General features: G+C 37.4%; 1 protein-coding gene across 2 annotated transcripts in view; it reads right to left on the minus strand.

The window, feature by feature from the left end:
- HDAC9 (histone deacetylase 9) overlaps positions 1 to 19,872 on the minus strand; it is a 385,460-nt gene that overhangs the window by 92,178 nt on the left and 273,410 nt on the right. For both annotated transcript variants that reach the window (XM_061469205.1, XM_061469206.1), the window contains exons 18-22: positions 17,705 to 17,812; positions 6,136 to 6,191; positions 5,806 to 5,893; positions 1,361 to 1,480; positions 920 to 1,017 (exon numbers count right to left, since the gene is read on the minus strand). In XM_061469205.1, coding sequence (XP_061325189.1) covers positions 920 to 1,017; positions 1,361 to 1,480; positions 5,806 to 5,893; positions 6,136 to 6,191; positions 17,705 to 17,812 — 470 coding nt within the window. The remainder of the gene's footprint in view (positions 1 to 919; positions 1,018 to 1,360; positions 1,481 to 5,805; positions 5,894 to 6,135; positions 6,192 to 17,704; positions 17,813 to 19,872) is intronic.

The raw sequence follows: 19,872 nt of genomic DNA on the forward strand, positions 1-19,872 counted from the left end.
GGTAAATGCACTACTTCAAACTAGAAGTCTTGAAAGTGACTGGAAATACGTTACTTTTCTCATTGCCTTTCTTGCATATCAGTTTCCACTTTTCAAACACGTAGCCTTTGCCCTGTCCTGAAAGATGAGTGCCCACTAAACCCTTCACTAGACTACTTACAATGCAAGAAAATGGCGTAGGTAAGGCAGGACTACTGAAACTCTAAAAGAGTGTGTTTTAAACAGCTTTTATCTCCTCTGGTCCCATAAAAATAAGACTAAAAATTATGATGCATTACCTATGAAAGAATAAAATTTCATTTAGAATAAGCTATTGAAAGTAAAGAGAAATACTTTTATGCATGCAATATTTCCTGTCATTTTTACCGAGACATTTTACAACTAACTTAATTTTCACAATAGAAGATATTTACTTCTAAGTAAATTACACTTTACTGCAATTCATAGAAAAAGCCAGTTGGTCAAATCTGTGTCATCACAATGAGATTTTTAAGTGCATGAAGAATGCTAGATTTGGACCATACTTCATATTGCTTTCTATCATCTTCTTTACTTGCATGTAACTGCAACTGATGTGAGTTTGAACAGTAACGTTCTTCTGCCTGATATAATTGCTTACATTTAAATTCTGTAGGTAGAGAAGTGAACAAGCTCAAAGTCATTTTTCTGGCATGATATAATAATGATAAAATGAGTGACTGATTAAATAGATTTTTTAAAATTATTATTCTGAGTGGATAATCACAACAATTAAATTATCCATTTTTATTATTTACTAAGCTTTTGTATACTTGGACACAGGCATTAAATTAGTTTCACCCTGAGTCATTCTCCTGTCTTGCAAAATTTTATTCACTTTTGTTCATGTGCTTATGTTCTATATCCAGTTTTCAGAACTTTAAAAGAAAGAGATACAAACCTGAATGCTGTGAGATACTCAACATCACCCATAGGAGGATCCAAGCCACCTGTCCAAGCAATATTTATGTTATAACCTTCACCAGGGCCACTTCCAACCTGAAAAATAGGAATAAAATGCCAAAAAGAGTGAAGAGGAGAAAACAGAAGGGGGAAAAGAGAGGGAAAGCAAGGGGGGGTGGGGGGTGGGAGAGAAGAAATATTTCTTGTGTGCTTCAGAAACAAACATCAAACAACATGTCAGATCAGCCCAGCGTTGTTTGACAGGGACTACTCTGGGTTATGCACTTGTTCTCCACTGGTCCCCTGCTCCCAGTAGACAATTTGGTAATCTGGTGTAATTTAAGGAACCAGAGAAGGACAAGAAAATTAGGGGCAATCATGCAATGCAATTACCTGAAAGATACAAATAAAAATGGGGGTCTAAAGAAATAAACCTAACCTCATTTGGGGCTCCACTGCCGGGGAAGAAGTTGCCTTCATCATAGCGATGGAGGGAAACATACAGGATGCTGGGGTCAGCATAAAAAGCCTGCTGTGTACCGTTGCCATGGTGAACATCCTAAAGGAGAAAGAAAACAGATGACAACTGTAATAATGTCCAACTCAGTATAGAGAGCTCACTTCTGCTTTCTTTTACCCCCCTCCCACCCCTGTTTCTCTCCCTCTCCCTTGCCCTCCTTTTGTCTTTCTTTTCCCCCTCCCTTCACCACCCCATACTTCCTGAACTTTCAGGCAAATTACTCTTTAATGCACTCATTTTTTAAACTGGCTTCTAAAAATCAGGAAACCATAGTGAGCATGCCCTGGAGACTCCAGATGAGCAGTCAGTGAGAAATCCCAGTCCTTTTGTACAATTAGATATTTATACACCGGCTCTTTGTACTCCTTGCCTCAGTGATGGAATCTAACATCCTGTTTTATGGAGGAATTTTATGACTTATTAACTGCCAACAGTTCATAACCCCTCAGGCTTAATTAACTAGCCTCATTGGCCTCTGAAGAAAGACTAATGTTTAAACTACAAACTAGTATTTTGCAGAAGGATCAATGGTTTACAGAGCTTTTTCACAATTCTTGACAGAAGACTAAATATAAGTATATTCACTGATTTGCCAGTTTCCACTACTGAGGTCAAAGGCTCTGCGACCAGCTGAGTAAATTGGCTCTCTTGAAACATCCAGTTCAGTTCAGTCCCTCAGCAGTTAGATCCACATCAAAAGAGATGCCAGATGCAGAAAGGACTTCATACTTCATTTTTGCAAAATCATGACGGCAACAGTTGAAGACATAGGAATATGATCTCATTAGCTATTAAATCATCTGGCAGATAGGATGGTGCCTTCCCCAATCAAGGAGTGACCTTGGCCAGTCTCCATATTTCAAACACTGTACAATGCCAGTGAAGAGAAATTCTGTCATTAAATGGAATACTGGAAAAGAAACGCTGACAGTATATCTGCATAACAAAGGCTGATGATGTAGACTTTTTTAGTTTTGTTTTCACAGTTCTACTATTGTACTATGTGGTCAGACATGCAAGAAGCTTTACAAGTGAAAATGGAAAATCCACTTGCCTTTCAGCAAAAGAAAGATGAGTCTTTTTTGTAAGTTTGTCCTCTACATTTGTAAAAAGCTGAAAAATTATGAATATTATTGATTCTCCTCCCTTAAGCCATCCTTTTGAAATTTCTCATATAACAAGAGAATTCAGAAGGAGTACAGAAAAAGTTTCTGGATGGCAACACTATAACTGAGACTGTATTATATGAATGCTAAGAGGTCTGAACCAAATTTAGTATCACAGAAACAATGGTTACATTTTCCTCAGGATATCTAGACTCCAGGAAGGAGTTATGTGTGTGTTGCCAATGGCACAGCAAGCACTGTGCATTGCTTGTGTTCTGTGCCATCTGGTCTAGCCCATGACCTTCAACCACATTGTTCAGGACTCTACATTGATTGAGCCTTACTTGTACAGCATTGTGCTTCACTTGGACCTCCTCTGGGACCTCTGTGGGGTAATATTATAATAGTTACTTTTCTTTCCTCAGTTGAAAGTTCTTGGACCAACATGGGGATGAAGTTACAGCCCAACTGTAACTTAATGCCAGGGTTAAATGTAACATATTTTGGAGGTACAAGGAAGCACACACTGCTATAAGGGTTTTGGAGATTCGAAGGCAGCCAGCATAGTATTATGAGGGCTCTGACTGGCAAAGGAAGTAAAATCTGGAATGCAGACTAACCCCAGAATCACATTCAGTCTTCAAATGTGACAGAATTAATTGGTTTACTCCAGACCCAGATCATGCTAACATGCATGCACATATGGATGATCTTGGAACAAGAATTGTAACAACAATCTTGAGAAGTTCTGCTGGCCATAAAGATAGATCTGCAGAGATTATGGATAAAAACATAGTAGGACTTCATTTTTACTTTAATTAGTCTTGCTTTTCCATGCATGTTTGGGGCTTTAGATATATTTTTATTGTAACTTTTTTCAAATGAGAAGAAAAAAATATTAAATAAGCATAGAAAGAAGATTACAAAAAATACAATTTAAATTTTTATTATTCAAATACATGAATTTCTGTAACTTTCTTGTCTAAACTTTAATTCCACCAAGGATTAATGGGTTTTGAAGAGCAGTAACTTCTCTGGTTAGAAAAAGGAGTGTGTTGTTTAAGACTGCGGATGTTACCACATGAGAAATATGTTCATATTCTTCACTTAGCAGATCGAATGCATTCCAGGTATATAAGTCAGTTCAAAAAAAAGAGATTTATTCAAATGGTGGAATAAAGAAAGAAAAGCTGAAAGAGAGGTCTTTTATTTTAGTGTAGAAATAAATGAAAGAATGATTAAAAATTAAAAAGTTAAAAATTTATGTATGAACACATATAGCCTCTATGAAGGCTTCACTTGATTTGTAACTAGACTACAGTTTTAATGTATGGGACTGAATATTTCTAATATTTACATTGTAGTATCATGTATAGCTGCCAACCTGCATGGGGTCCTGCTGTGGTAGACACTATCAAAATATAGTCTTAAAGGTTAACTTCAAGTCTAACATCTGTAATTCCAATCTTTCCCAAGGACGCTCAAAACTCTGTTGGTGGACATAAAGATGTCACTATTAACTTGTTAATTCATGTCATCTGGACTGCAATTTATCTGTAGTTTGCATACATAAGAAATTTTCCATATGAATTTTTGTACATCATTGTGCTGATCATAGAGCAGACTAGGGACTGGACTGCAACTGCTCCAGGAATGAAGTATTCTGTGTCAGCCATATTTCTCCCTTTTCAACAGCCGAGTTATTCTGGCCAATGGGACAGAGTCAGAGAGAGGTTGGTATTTCCTACTCACTTTCCTAGGTAAGGACAGGCAGTTTCACAGGTAATCATTTGCACAGGTAATGATTTGTACATCTAACTTTTTCTTGAAAAATTGAAGCTGAATTCCCAAGTGCTTATTGGCTAAGCAGGTCAAATACAAAACAAATGTAATGTTTACAATCAAAAGGACTTAGAAACATTCACAAAATATAAAGTTTGAATAGGCCTTTCCTATCAAAAACCAAGAATAAACATGGAGTTCATTTTTGGCCAATATTTACATCAGTAAAACTCAATGAACTCTAAGATTCAAGTCAGCAAACAGATACAACATGCAGTGGAAGTGAAATCTTCAAAAATATTCTTGCAGTTAGAATTATGTTTCTAATTGATAATAGAACATGCTGAGAAATATCTGAAAAACATTTTAAGAATATTTAACCTACCCATATACTTCTTCTACCAGTCATTTTTCACTTGCCACTCCTTCTCCCACACTTCCCCTTTCTCTGCTTCTCTTCAACAGCCAGTACACATGTTTAACTGAACAAAAGTGCTAGATGGTAAGGCCATGACTTCACAATAAGATTTAATTACGAGTGCAGATATGAACAAGATTTAGACTATTAAGCCCTGCACTTCAAAAACCCTTTAACATATTTTGTCTTTAAATCTTTTATCACCTGCAAAAATTAATTAAGTGCAGATGTAACAGGCTAGGTTTTGATGCCAGGGTTCATTTCCTGTCTATGCTTTGTCAGACACCCTATTACACCTCCTCATGAACTGTAGGAAAACAAAAATGGTGCTCATAAATCAGCATTCAACTTTCCTTGGGCTGTGCATTGGGCTGATCCTTTAAGTGCAAGGCAGAACTCCAATTCATTATTCATGAAAATAATATAGACAACATGCCAAATGTCATCTGCATTTAAATAATCCATTTGTTAAACATATAAAGTATTGGGTAAGAATGCCTTCTGTTAAAATACAAGACTAATCCAATGAAGTGGATTTTTAATCACGTAGCTTTCCTTCAGGGAACCATCAAAACCTGGCATACATGACTTGAAAACTTCTTAGAAGGAATGACCTGTTGATTTGTTTAATAATACCAAAGTTACACAACAAGTCGAATCATTGCTAGCTGGGGGAAGTGGCCAATTTGGTTACCAAAACAACAAAATTCTTTAAAGCACATCTGACTATTTAAAGTTTGTATTCTGTAGGGAAAAGTAAACTTGGGTTCTGTAGGGTTATTTTAATGGTGGAAGTATCAATTCATTTAAGGACCATAAAAGTTGCCCTGATCTGTACCTTCTTCTCATTAAATTGCAGTTAACACCATTAAAGTGAAACATAGATGTTTATGGCTTCAGTACTGCCATCCTGGCTTTAATGAGTTCCCAAAAACAGAGGAAATGCACACCTTTGTTACTAGTAGGTATTAAAACCAGGAAAGTCTGACATACAAATACAAATTCATTATCTTTTATCTAGATGCACTGAAAGTGTGATGCTTGCCAAGAATACATACCAGATCTACAATCAATATCTTGCCTACATTTAGCTTGTCTCTCAAGTATTTGGCAGTAATTGCAATCGAATTAAAAAAGCAGAACCCCCTGTGGAATAGAGAAGAACAGAAATAAGAAAGCAAATCAGTCAGGAAAACAGCTATAAATTATGTTCAGAGCATTTTGAAAAATGCTATATGATCTCTGAGGCCATAAATCTGCTTCTGGGAGTACCTAGAAAGCCTTTTCAGTCATCTGCTAACAATTACAGTTCTTCAGAGACATGCACAACACAGGTGATTGCCAGTAACCTTAGTGCTCCAAGATGGGCAATATTCCCTGGTACTTACATGGCTGTTGATTCTTCAGCATGATGGCCTGGGGGCCTTACAACAGCAAAGCCATTCTGTAGGAACAAGATAGGTTTTCAATTATCATCTTAAAAAAGTACTTGACTCAGTGCAAAACAGAGCAGCAGGCAGACTGGATTGAAATCTATTAGAGGCTCTTGAGCACTTTTTCTGTCCAATCGCCCTTTCATAGTACTGCCAGAAATAATATATTTGAGAACAGTGGCACATAAACTTATACAAATATACACATGCTTATATTTACATACACATGCAACATGATCTAAAGAGGAGGAAAAAGGCAGGATGAGACAGCAGTTGTTATCAATTCTGCTGTCTACAATTCACATTTAAAAGAAAGCCGAATCCACTGATGATACACTCTTGATCTAAGTTCATGTAATCTTACATTGCTCTAGCTTGAGATGTTTCAACATAAAAATGGCTTGAGGTATATATTTTACATGATTGGTCAGTGTTGACCCTACCTTCTCTATGGATTAAATGACAAATTCACACACGTGTAATTCCCAGCAGCAGAAAAAGGGTGTCAATGATTATCCCATGTTTCTCCAAACCATAAATTAAACTTGGGAACCTGCCAAGATCGCAAATTTAATAGATTCCCTAAAGTCAATTTCTAACACACTTTCTGGAATTGTATATAAATTTAATGAAATGCAACTCTAGGATCAGTGATGATCAAGGTATTTTTTGCCTCTAGTGTCACTGAAGGTAAAAGAAAAATTAAATTTTCCTCCTTTCAGTGTGGGTAAGGTAAAGGGAAAATGTAGAAGTACTGGCAAGGTAGCTCTGTTCAGAAAATCAGATTATTTATTCAACCAGCAGTGTCACATAAGAGTGTGTATCATACCAAATTTCTTTTACAACAGTCATATTCAGAAGTAACACCATTACTTCAACAAATTTACTCTTTAGTTCAACTATTCAAGACAGTTAGTCTCTTCTATTCAGCTATTTATTTTCTTCTATCTGACATCAAATTAATGCAAATCAATATATACATAAAAATAAGTAATTATAATCTGTGCATCAGTACATCATCAGACTTGCATTTTCAAGCAGCCTCATAGAAACAACATTTGGCTGCAAGACCAACCAAGCATGTGATTTTCAGAGAGGAGTGGAGAGAAATGAAAAGGATGGAGAATTTATATATTTAAATAATCAGTATTACAGTAGTCCAGTTTGATATACTTAAACTAGGCAAATGTCAATATTTCAGCTTTTACTTATCTGAAACAAACATGATAATCACTACACTTTCATGCAAATAAGGAGCAAGATAATAAAAAATGTAAATAAGGTGGTTAATAGATTTACGATAGTGACTGTGAAATGTTTATTTACAGTCTTATGAATGTGTGTTTGTGTGTACCTGTGCAACTGTCTACCTATGTTGTTTCACTGGCATTAATTTTATTAATTAATTATGAAATACTACCAGGTTATCTCATATAGTTTGCTGCTAAGTGGAATCCAAGCAGCCAGCTGCATTTTTGTGGAGTGTGGCCAAACCTATATCAGACTATGGCAAACTTATACTATAACGCAAATGAAGTACATCTGTAAGGGTGATTCTTCCAGCCACCATTTAAAGAATCAGGGGGATTTGACACATGCTTTATTTTTCATTAACTATTCATATTAAAAAAAAAAACAACAAAACAAATCCATACAAACAAACAAGCAAAGAAAAAAATCCCAAACAAAATCAACCAACCAAAAAGAAAAACCAAACCCAAAACAAATCAAACAAAAAAGACTAGAGTCAGAGCAAATATATATGTCCATATTTAGGCAGGCATTCCTGGAGGTGGACTATAAATTGCCTATAGACCAAACTCACCATCAAAAAAAAAACCAAAAAAAACCTTGTGGACCTCACTAATCTGCAGAAGCAAACCAGCTTTACACTCTAAGCTAACCCCCTGTCCTTATCCTTCTGAGGACTTTTAACCTTTCCTTTTCACACAAAACATGACTTAGAGAAGAATTCTGTGAAGAATTCTTTTGTAGTGTCTATGAGAAACAAAGTATGTGTCTGCTGAGGAATCTGTAGATAACGAAGTGAAAACAGACTTAGAGAAGAGGGTATTACTAGAGGCAAAGCATCATGCTACCTTTATTTTGTTCTCTTGATATTTGTAAGGATTTGGAAAAAGTCCATGCAAGGCTTACAACTGCCCCTGCTCAGCTCCCAGATCATTATCATCTAACTTTATCAGCATTCCCAAATGATCAAAATAATAAGATGATTATATCTGGGAGTATTTTTTTTCAGCAATACAGAGACAGAAAAAATCAACACTGCTGCTTTTGACAACATGACAGTTACAGTATAGGCTTCTCTTTTCTGTTCCCTTTGACACAACTGGAAGGCCTGCTTTCTTATAGCTAGCTAGTTTCTGTTATCAGAGCTTAAGTTGACTGCTACAGTTCTTCATAAGCATGGACATTTGCATCAGTGTTGTGACCATTTTATATGTGCTTTTACATTAGAAGGAGTTCAGTATTCACATAGGAAATTTATTTTTTTTTAAATATAGTGCATATGTTATATTGATGATAAAGCATATAATATAATCAAATTTTACTAAGCACTGAAAACTAGTTACTATATAGTATTAACAGCAACCTTCCAATTGATAGAACATTTTATTTATTCTACTTTTAAACTTTCTATGAACACACTGTACATTAATAGAACGGAACATTAATTTATTTAGGCAATATTTAAATACCAGACAGTGAGCTCAGAACAGTAGACAGAAAGGCAAAAATCTGCTTTAAAGATAGACTAACAAAGAGCACTATGTTTTAAATGAAGCCAACACACATAAATTCAAAGCTTTTTATACAGAACCTTATTTATACTAGGGTACAGACACCTTTATATGTAGACAGAGCATTAAACTGTCTGACAGACATGAACATTAGGAAAAGGATTCATGCCTGTGCCATTATATGATTACCTTTAGTTAAAATTGAGGTTAAAGAGTAAAGCCTGAATATAGATATTCTAAAACCTGCACATATTTGAACAACAAAGAGACGTACTCTTTTTCCACAGTAAGGTAAGTATTCTCTTCTTTCATAACTCCAAATAGGTAGTTAGATGCCTGATTTCCAAAGAACACAGGTGTACATCCTACTGTGGTCTTCTTGTCTTTGGTGGTTCAGTTGATTCCTTTCTGTAGCATGCTGGGTTACAGTGTCGGGCTACAACATGCTTGGGCTTCTACTATATCTGCCTCTGAACCTCTTCAAGACAAGCTCTCAAAACAATATCACAACACAGGAGGTTACTCCAGGCCTTGGGACTAACCATCCCTAGTAGGGTTCCACTGGTGTTTTTATTATACAAGGGGGTAAAACTAGACCTAGACAGTTTTTCCCTAGAGCAGTATGTGGTGAATGTAGCAAGGTGTCATGCAGCTCTTCCCTTTGCTTGACAGTGAATAGCTTGCTCTGCCTAGGTTCCAAGTGGACTAAAAGCAATCCAGTCAGTCTCACACTTGAGGTTTCTGTTGACTCCAAGAAAAGCCAGTGTCATGCAAGAAATAGGAGTAAACCCCAGCAGGCACTCCAAAAGCATTTACTGAAGCAGTAGAATTTTCAGATTCAACTCCTTCTTGAATGTAGAGATGAATTTCTAAATATTCTTTGCATACTTGTGTATTTAGGTTATGCGGTCCATAAAGTAGACATTAAGACACATCTTTAAGTGAGTTTTTAACAATAGGTCTAGAGTCACGTTCTTCCTCAGTTCTTATTCAAACTTATGGAGCTTTAATTATTTCCTGCAGTAGCAGCAACTTCCTCCTAAAGCCAGGTGTTAAAGACTATTTTCTGCATGTTTAAATCCCTTAACCTATCTAGCTCTTAGCTCTTAAAATTAGAAGTGTTTAAAAATGGCATTCTTGGACATTCACTTGTTTTAAATGGAAAAGTTTTATTTTTGCTTCAGTGTGCACAGGCTTCTTTTCAGAAGAGAAGCCAATCACTGAAGCTAATATTTCATTTCTTTGTAGAAACATCTTTAGTTATACAGAAATATATCCATTGCTCCTGTCAGAATTGACATTCCTTATGTTTTATACATATACAAGTTTTTATTCTCACAAAGCTATAAAGTTATATACAAACCTATTTCATTAAATTTAAGAGGTGCTCCATACAGTGTATCTGACAAGGTGCAACACTGAAGTGATTTTAGTGGCATCCTTAACCATGCTATCTGTGGCTTAGTTAATTCCTACAATAACAAACATCCATCAGGCTGCTTTATGTTTCATCTGCTTATGACAATCTTCTTGCAACTGGTACCCTGAAGCAGATAACCATATTCCTGCCAGTGTCACTCATGCTGTAATGCGATGGCAAGTTATGCCATCCAGCAGGGAGGGTAAGCATAAGGGTGAGTGGTGTAAGGACAAGACAATCCCCAGGTACCAGTTTGGGACAGTTTTACAACCTATTCATACAGCCAGAGCAGGAACCAGTATCCGGCCCTGTGGGGTCTGCGAATGCAGTGAACAAGAGCCCATGATTTAACAGAGCAGTATTAGCAGCCATAGATTTACCAAGAAAACAGTAACGAACCGGAGGGAATACCATTTTATCTTTCAGAGGAAGCTAGTAGGGGCCAAGAACACAGAAATGGACATTAAACGTTTAACTCTGTGATGGCAACAAAGTTCCCTGTCTGATTCACTGAAGGTTTAAAAGGATGGCCCCAGAAAATAGACATGAAAAGCTGGTGGTTGCAAGCTAACTTATATACAACCAAGATGACCTGCTTAGCCACAACTAGTGTTAACTATATCGGGAAAGAAAGAAAACAGTTTTAAGAACAGAGTGGTCATGGAGATAAGCTATGTACCACACATGTAATTAAAGTTGTACTACTATATGAAATAATAACAGTCATTCAGCTATAAATATAACCATAATTGCTGGGATAAAGTATCTAAGAAATGGTTCCATATGACATATTGTAATTTTGTAACTTTGTAAAAGCAAAGAGTACAAATTACTATCTAAAAGACTTTATTAGTAACTTTGATTGATGGCTTTTATCAGTTATATCTTTAGCATTCATTTGTTACCATTTCTTACACTCTATGCATTACTGAAAATGCTGTGCCTGGGTGTAGAAAAAATGCCTCTTTTTGTGGCTGCCACACATCACTCAGATTATTATTTTTTTTTCTGAGAGTTTTACAGGGCAGATGGTGAGACAGAGAGATAGAAAAATGGGTAGGACAGAGCCTACAAGAACAGTACTGTCCAGGAGGCATCTAAGCACTTCCTAGGAAAGGAGATTTCTGTAGGCAACTAGAGGAGCTGTGTAGGATTCTGTGTGATGTTCAATTAGGCATGGAAATTCTCTGGACTGAAGCTTTTCTGGAGGGAGGATGCTGCGGGACTAGGGACATTTATTTTAAGCTCTTTTTGATTATTATGCCTTTAGAAAGATACTTAGGTTTTGTTCTAAGAAATCATAGCAGTAGAGCTGTGAAACATGGTTGAGGGACTTTTACACTGAATACTTTTAAGACTAGAAAACTAAGAGCTTGGGGGAGTGAGGGGGTTGATTTAGCTAATTCTTCTTATTCACTGGATTGGTACAATTTACTGTGCGATGATCCCTCCATAGTCTTGTGTGACAAAAGCCTTGAAGACAGTAATAACCAGACTCAACTGGAATGAGAGTTTCAATTTCAATTTAAGTTATCCATGGATTATACAAAGACATTAGAGCAGCAATGAACAAATGCAGGAGGTTTATTTTGGTATTGAATCAATCTGACATATCAGAAAGAACCATCCCAGGAACATATCAGGTTATGATTTGCAGAAAACTCTTTTCAATTGCTTTCATTCTCTTAAATGACCCCTAACTACCAACAGGGCAACTTTACGTGTGTGTGTGCGCACACATACATATGAACAGGCAGAGAAAGGGTTTGTGCTTCCCTCAATTCAGATAAAGTGATGTTCAGGACAGTCCCAGACCACACTTTAAACTTACGTGCCATTTTTCTCAAGTTTTCTTTTTCAAAAATGTTTCTTAATTCATTCAGATTTTTGAAAATATGGAATTACTATACAAATCCTACCAGCTCTTTGAAGTTTACTGTGTAGGTCTCTTCTGTCTCAAATTTGTAAAATTAAAAATATATGGTGCTTATGTGTTTTTATTACAGTAAAGAGTGCTGCCATCACCAATGTTGACATATCTAAAGGATATGCAAAGTAAACTAGTCAGTAATCCTTATTATGGGTATTGTACTTCAAATAATTAATTCCATCTTATAATAGCACTGGATGGGGTCATCTGAGGCTGAAGAAAACCATTTCAGAAATGTTCCTTTGAGTTTTCAATAGTTCCATGATCTACTCTGTCTCTGAGTTGCCCATGAAAATGGAAAGTCATCTCCCATTGTGAAAAGAGGTTTTTATTAGATATACTCTTTTTAAATGATATTTTTCACTGCTAGTTTTTTTTTTGTTTTTGTTTGTTTTTTTTCCTGCCAGTCAATTGCAAGATTTTAAGGGCCAGCCAGAGAAATGTACAATTTGATATCAGAAAAGAAGTTGAGACACACTTAACATTCACAAAACAGCACACAATAAAACAACCATTTAAAGAACAAATATTTTGAAGGACATGATGCAACATAGTGTAAATATTGCAAAATTATCATACTAACATAATCATCTATATGAATTTTGGCTTCTTGAAAGTAGCAATAAACATTTAAGAAATACCTACTATTTGTTAATAAAAGGGGGCATCATCAGCATGAATAATTTGGTTAACAAAATGGTAATACCAGCAACCTAAAGTCATTCAGAAAAAACAGTAATTTGGCAAGCTAAGTCCTGAAGGTGAGATTCTCTGCAAGCAGTAAGAGATACAAATGAAATCTGAACATCAAGAGAGATCTCAGATGCAGGAAGCCTCCTTAATTTCCTCTGAGACTTGTCTAATGTGGGGTTTGAACAATCTCTGTACTAGTCCAGTTCAGAAGCAAGAGGGGAGAGCCTGCTGTGCAGGATAGCCAAGTGCAGGCAAGGGGAGAGTCTCTTTGTGCCTAGCTGCCTGTGAGTGAAGTAGCATGCTGGCAGGGCTGGGAGGTGAACTGAGCTGAGCATCAGAGTCGATGTAATAGCTGGGCCAGGCTGGGAAATAAACATGAAGGCAGGGCCAGACAGCGCCTCTCAGTACCACTAAGCCATTAGACCACACACTCCTGAAATCTGCCTTGTACTGCAGAGCAGGGACTGGGACACTGTGAGCTTTTAGCAACTTATTGCTATCGCATCTTTATTTTCATGTGGCAATGAAATAGAGTAAATAGATCCTTAGGAGACACTTTAGGAAATATAAGTTCTTCCTACTGATGCAGATCTTTTAGGGCCTTCCTTCTTAAGGTGCAGTTATTAGAGGCTAGAGACAATGATTTCCAAATTCACAAGCTAAATTGCATGCAAGAAATCATACGCAGGGCACTACCTGTATTTCTTTCTCAAATGAATACATCATAAGACTTATCTGATTTGTTAAAATAATTTATTCAATATAGCAAATGACTGCGGTGGGATTGTATTCACCAAGTTCCACATACTCCACTTTTCTAAAGGTCTGGGGTCAGACAGCAGATTATTAAAAGCCACCTACATAAATCTACTAGGGAAATGAGAATGGAACAAAGGTAGATACAGGAGAGCTGTGGCACCAATTCCATGCAACATAAATTCCTTATCATGCATCAGCAGGTTTCCTAAACTATAAAACACTCAAAAAAAAAGTGACCTTCATGTAATAGTTAGGCTTATCTCCTATTGTAATACTGCCACCATGACATTCATCATGCATGTAAATAAATAAATGTAAAAAGAAAAAGTAGAGCATTTGATTAAGCATGATATCATATTTATCATACTATATACTTCAGTGATGTGATTCTTTATGATCTATTAAATATCATTTCAAAAGTGTATCAAATTGATCTCAGTGAGTGCTTACTATTTTACTAAAACAACCCCCCAAATCCTTAATTTTTTTTTTCATATAATTAAATAAAAACCATCCATATTAAGACTCTCCAGAGAAGTGGCAATTTGTCCTGATTAAAAAAAAACAAAACACTACAAAATCAAGAAAAATACCACCACAGTAATTTACTATTACAGCATCAATACAACTCCAGTAAACCCTTTTGTTTTATATCCTTTAGCACTGTCATATTGATGCTTTCCCCATTAGCCAAGGAGATCAAAGAAATCTGACGTCTCACAAGGGGTTTGAACAATAGTGAAGAGAACTCTTAACTCCTTCTCAGTTCTTGAGCACTGTCCAAATCAGATGAACAAAATGTTGCTGTTCTCAGATGAGACCTGTGTGAAATGGGACTGATAATCTCAGGAAATTCAGAATAAAGTTAAGAACCTTTTGCCTTGCATATGAGTTTGACTCATGCACAGCTCTGTAGTGAATCTCTCAATTGTTCTTCAGACTTTCATGATTTATTTTGTAGTCTCAAATCTTATCTTAGAAGAATATGTCTATACTATCACTGTATGAGCAAGCGAAATCAGTAGAGACCATGAAATAAACATAGAGATTGAAATGTTCCCTCCTGACTGAAATGGGCTTTAAATGTCAGATGCCAGTCAACACAAACAACATGTTTGTTAGTTTCTACACTCTAGCTAGGCAGTGAAGACATTCATCTTCAGTATTTTAAATACTATATTTTATAAATTAATTGAATACATGTTCATAAAATAAACTATTCATTTTAATTTTAGGAGAAACATGTTAGACTTTGAAAAAACATATATATTGATTCATCAAGCTGTAAGAAATATTTGGGCTGCTCATACCCAACTACACTGACAAATTTGATAATCCTTATGTCAGAAAAACAGCTGTTAAATGAGTGTCTTCAGTGTCTCATTCAAGAGGCTTCTTGTCTCAGACTTTGTCTATGCTAGATAGTTTCACTCAGGTTATCCTAATGTCCCCGTGGCTGTTTCAGTGGTTCCCCAGTGCAGTGGGTAGATAATCTACTGCCTCTTCTGCTGCAAGCTGGAGCACTGCCCTTTGTGAAGTCCTTGATGTGTATTTTAAGTCTGCTGCTGTGAAATTCAGGACATGCAGCTCTTCTCAGAGAACTGGGGGATTTCAGAACAAATCAGTATGCCCTGTCTCATAATTTACTTTTTTTTTTTTTTCCTTAAGATGACACCGAATGACAGTGCACCTTGTGATAGCAATCCACTGTGGAAAACTTCCAGGGAAAAACTACATCATGTGTCTTTACTGTTCTCATCTCACTGTTTACATGTTTCAGAGCTGTTATAGTTTACACTCAGTTCGTGGAAGGTGCTTTTTTTTGTCATCCAAAGATTCTGAAGCTGCAGCAGATCATTCCAGATTCCCATCACAGCTTAATCCTCCCACTCACTGCTCACAGTACTGGCTCCAAATGGTTGCTTCACATGCATATTTGCTCAATGAATGCACATGGAAGTGATCAGCTCACTTACGTGCCCTCAGATCTTCACAAGTACACTACAAAATTGGCATTTTTCCCTACACTAGAAATCACTGATCAATACAATGCATAAGTTTCTGGAGGAAAATTGGCAGCAAGATGGAAAGTCAAAGAGGTAAATTGAAACATAAAGATCTGTGGGGCTAAAAACTTACAGCTACTGACAATCCCACCCTGAACACCATGTAGAAAACCTCAGAATACACTGCAAACCCCCTACTGTATGAGGGTATTGGGAACCACTTGCATCAAAATCCAGGTTTGTATAGATGCAGTGACAAGGCACACACAGAAAGACTCTGCCAAAAAAGCTAATGTCAGGATCGGTGCATTTCCAGAACTTCTCCTAGCATGCTTTTCTTCTGTTAATTGGACCTGAATAACATTTTTATAATCTTAAATTATAAAAACCACATGAAGGTTGTTAGTTCATACAGTTGGCATGGTGGCATGTAAGTCATTGGGCTTCATGCTGGAAGTATAGGGACAGGTTAGATAAACATCTTTCAGGAATGGCATCAGTATTTTTCACAGCAAATTTCACAGCAAATCCTTTCCATTCCTATTTTCTTGATGATTTGCTAAAAACCAGCTACTTGGCACATCTGTAACAATTACCTTTTCTATGTTTTAACTGCAGGTTGCATAAGACCATAAGATTGCTTCAATTCTCTGCACTGTAGACAAAGATTCTGTTTAGGATCAACAATAATTTTACAGTAACCTACAAACTAGTACTAAGTTTAATATATTTGCTCAGAGACTGTTCAATGCCAGTAGCAACCAAGGTTTCTCCAGTGGCTGATGTTTGATTCTTTTCAACTGTCTAGAACACACCCATAAGCAACCAAGCACATTCATACTGTGGCAAGACACCACAATGGTACAGATCTAAGTAGTAAAGATTCTGCAGTGGACCCTGCACATGTTAACTCAAAATTTGTACATTTCGTGTAGCACCTGGCTAATGATATTGGTGTCTGAATATGAAAGTTTAGTAACTCCATTCAGTTGGGTCGGAGGTACAGTACTGCATTTCACATGAGAACACTACCATTTTTGTATCTATATGTTCTATATCTATATATACACACATAAACAGATGTACTCTTCCTCAAATATATAGCTAATGTATTTTGAAATAGGACAGTTATACAGGAAGAAAATTCTCAAGTTCAAATTTCGAATTTTTAAAATCATTGTACATTGCTAATTCTGAAATATTTATTTCTATCTTGATTTGGGAAACAGGACTGAAACCATTAGTATTTGGTCTGGAAAGTGAATAAACAGTTTCATTAAGGAGACATCTTAGCTCCAAAGTTTACTGGGGTGAGCCTGCTCTCCGGCTGCATATGGTGTACCGTTAAATAGGACTGTTAAAATACCAAATAAAATGTCAAAGATCATCAGGTCTGGAGTTTTCATAAATTGTTTAGTCTCGGGATAATTTAGGTTTTTTACATCATGCCTTGCAGATCACGCAGCATGGAGATAGGAAAAGGAAGGGGGCCAGGGAGAGAAGTCTGAGGGCAGCCAGCCTAGCAGAAAAGCACTTCCTGGGCCACAGTTCTCCTCCCCAGCGCCTCCTCTTCCTCCTCTCCCGCACAGCCACTCTTTGCCTCCCCTCTCTCTGGGTGGTATACTGAGGTTCCATACGTGACTAAACAACCGTATTAAATCCAAAATATGGCAAAAACACACTTCAAAAGGCAGTGCCACAGCCACTTGCAGAGAAGTGCATGCTATGAGTAACTTCACCTCTAGGTGTGGCAACCCCGGACTGTGAGCACCCACAACTGCGTCTTCATGTAGACAGCAAGACCGTCCCCAGTGAGAACTGGAAGGGCTGCCACACCTTCGTGAACTTCCTCCCGGCACCCTGCTGGAGCAGAGCAGCTGAACAACACCTCCCTTCAGCCCTGTTTCACTCTGCCGCCCTGGCTCTCCCACCCACAGCGTGGCCCGGACCTCACCTTCAGCTCCCGGGAGGCCACGCGGGCCGCCAGCTCGATGACACAGCCCACCGCCATGCGTGCAGCCCCGGCTGAGTGCAGCTCGTTCCAAACGGTGTCACTGTCCACCTGAGCAAACAGCCGGCCCCGGGAGGAAGGCAGGGAGAGAGGGAGAGAGAGAGGGAGAGGGAGAGCATGAGAGAAAACAAACCTGTGAGGCAAGGCTGGCAACGTGACAGCCCCTGTACAATAACATCAGTCTTCCGTCCTGGCCAGCTGAGAGGCCTTCTGGACATGGCTTTGCTTATGCTTTTACTCTGCACGGGCTTCTCCAATGGAAACACATTCCTGTCATGCCTCGCTGCCATTCCCTGTTTATATTTCTCATTACAAACAGTGCTACATCGGCCGGGACAGGCCTGCTCACCAGACGCCAGACTCTGCGTGCCTGGTGCTCATGCCGGCAGGGTGACAAGGACCTGCCAGCACCCAGCCACCCCTGGCTCCAGCCGCCATCACAGGCAACCCATGCCTCAACACCCACCAGTAGCTCTAGTCATTACCCCTTCTTGTTAACACCCCCCCCCCCCCCCCCCCAAAAAGAGTAACACTCATCTTCCCTACCCAGGCAGGAGTCATTTTTAAGTGAAGGAAATCAGAACAATTAATTGCTTGAGTTAATTTCAGTAGTCACTATTGCCATAGACAGAAAGTAAAGTTAAATGAAACCAAGTGTGACCCCTGCTGCATCTCCAGTGTTGACAAACTGGTAAGTTTTGGCTGAAAGGTTTTGGGTCCCACTTCTTAGCACGAGTGTGGTTATTAAGCAGAGAAAATAATCCTTTGTGCCTTCTAAATGTGACATACAGAACATTACATGAATATTATATAAAATAGAAGCATAAAATATTATAATGATATTATAAAGGAAATACACAGATGGCTAAGCAGCACTGCTCTACAGTGTCGTCATGCTAAAATTTTAGTTTTGAAATTTGTTTTTAGTGACTCTTTTTTTAGAGAAACATGCCAAAAACTATAGCTGAAATCTTACATATCCCTTATACAATACTATTCCAAACAGACATGATGGTTTGAAATAGGCTGAAAAAGTCATCCAAACAGACAGCCAGACTTCCTCGATGCTCCATAGGAAGTGCATTTAATTGTATCATACAGTACAAATTTATCATGAAAAGAAAAGTGTTTAGGGTTAAACAAAATACTGTGGCAGATACTATTTGGATAACTTCCAAGCACACTGAGATACATTTTCAGTTTGACCCAGACGCTTCTGTTCCTAATTTCTGAGGAAAAAAAAAAAAAAAAAAAAAGGGGGTTGGGGGGAAAGAAGTAAAAAAGAAAGAAAGAAATCAAGTAATTGGAAATGGATGCAACTGCTACTCGACTCTGGAGGTTCTGAGGAATTTCTCTGATTAGTCATTTGAAACAGAAAGAAGCTTGATCTTCTCTACACCTGTCAAATGTCTTCGACATTACTGTTACAATAATATTATATTTCAAGCTACTAAAGTGATCTTATTTTTCAGCATACTGGACCTGAATTTTTTGTTGTTTTGATTAGTTTTATGTGCATGCAGCAGAACTAATGAAAATAGTTTGTATTCACAATAGAGCTGAATAAGAAGACTGGATTTTGCTTGCAAAGTTTAGAATAGCAGTAATAACATCACACTGTGTTTTCATCTGAGAAACTCAAAATCTTGTACAAACACAGGCACCATCAGCTTGATACGGGGTGATTTATTATATTTGTGTTGCAGATTGGTAGCTTGATATTTAAATAAATTAAGCAGCTTTCCCGAAGACACCCACAAATCAGTAAGTAACAAAGAAAATTACAAGAAGATATGAAAAAGCAGCCAAGTAGTAAAGAAAAAATAATGATGTATTTAACATTAGGCAGATCTTCAGGTTGTCTCTATTGCTTTAAAGCAACTATGAATGGTCATCTTTAAAACAAATAAGGCGATAAGTAGAGGTCATTGGTTAAATCAATTTAATCAAGCCATAATAAAGTTTGAAAAATGCTGTGTAGAACTTTAAATAAAGAAGTATCAACAAGAGGGCTAAGAGGGAGTACTTCCTTATCATTTTTATGGCTAGCAAATTAAGGTTACCATGAAGGAGTGGCTGAGGAAAATGATTCAATGGCAGCTGCTTGGTAC

This window comes from Pezoporus flaviventris, unplaced genomic scaffold (genome assembly GCF_033815535.1).
Source record: "Pezoporus flaviventris isolate CSIRO_AGI_PZ_B2104156 unplaced genomic scaffold, CSIRO_AGI_Pfla_v1 ptg000055l, whole genome shotgun sequence".
NCBI classification, from domain to species: domain Eukaryota; kingdom Metazoa; phylum Chordata; class Aves; order Psittaciformes; family Psittacidae; genus Pezoporus; species Pezoporus flaviventris.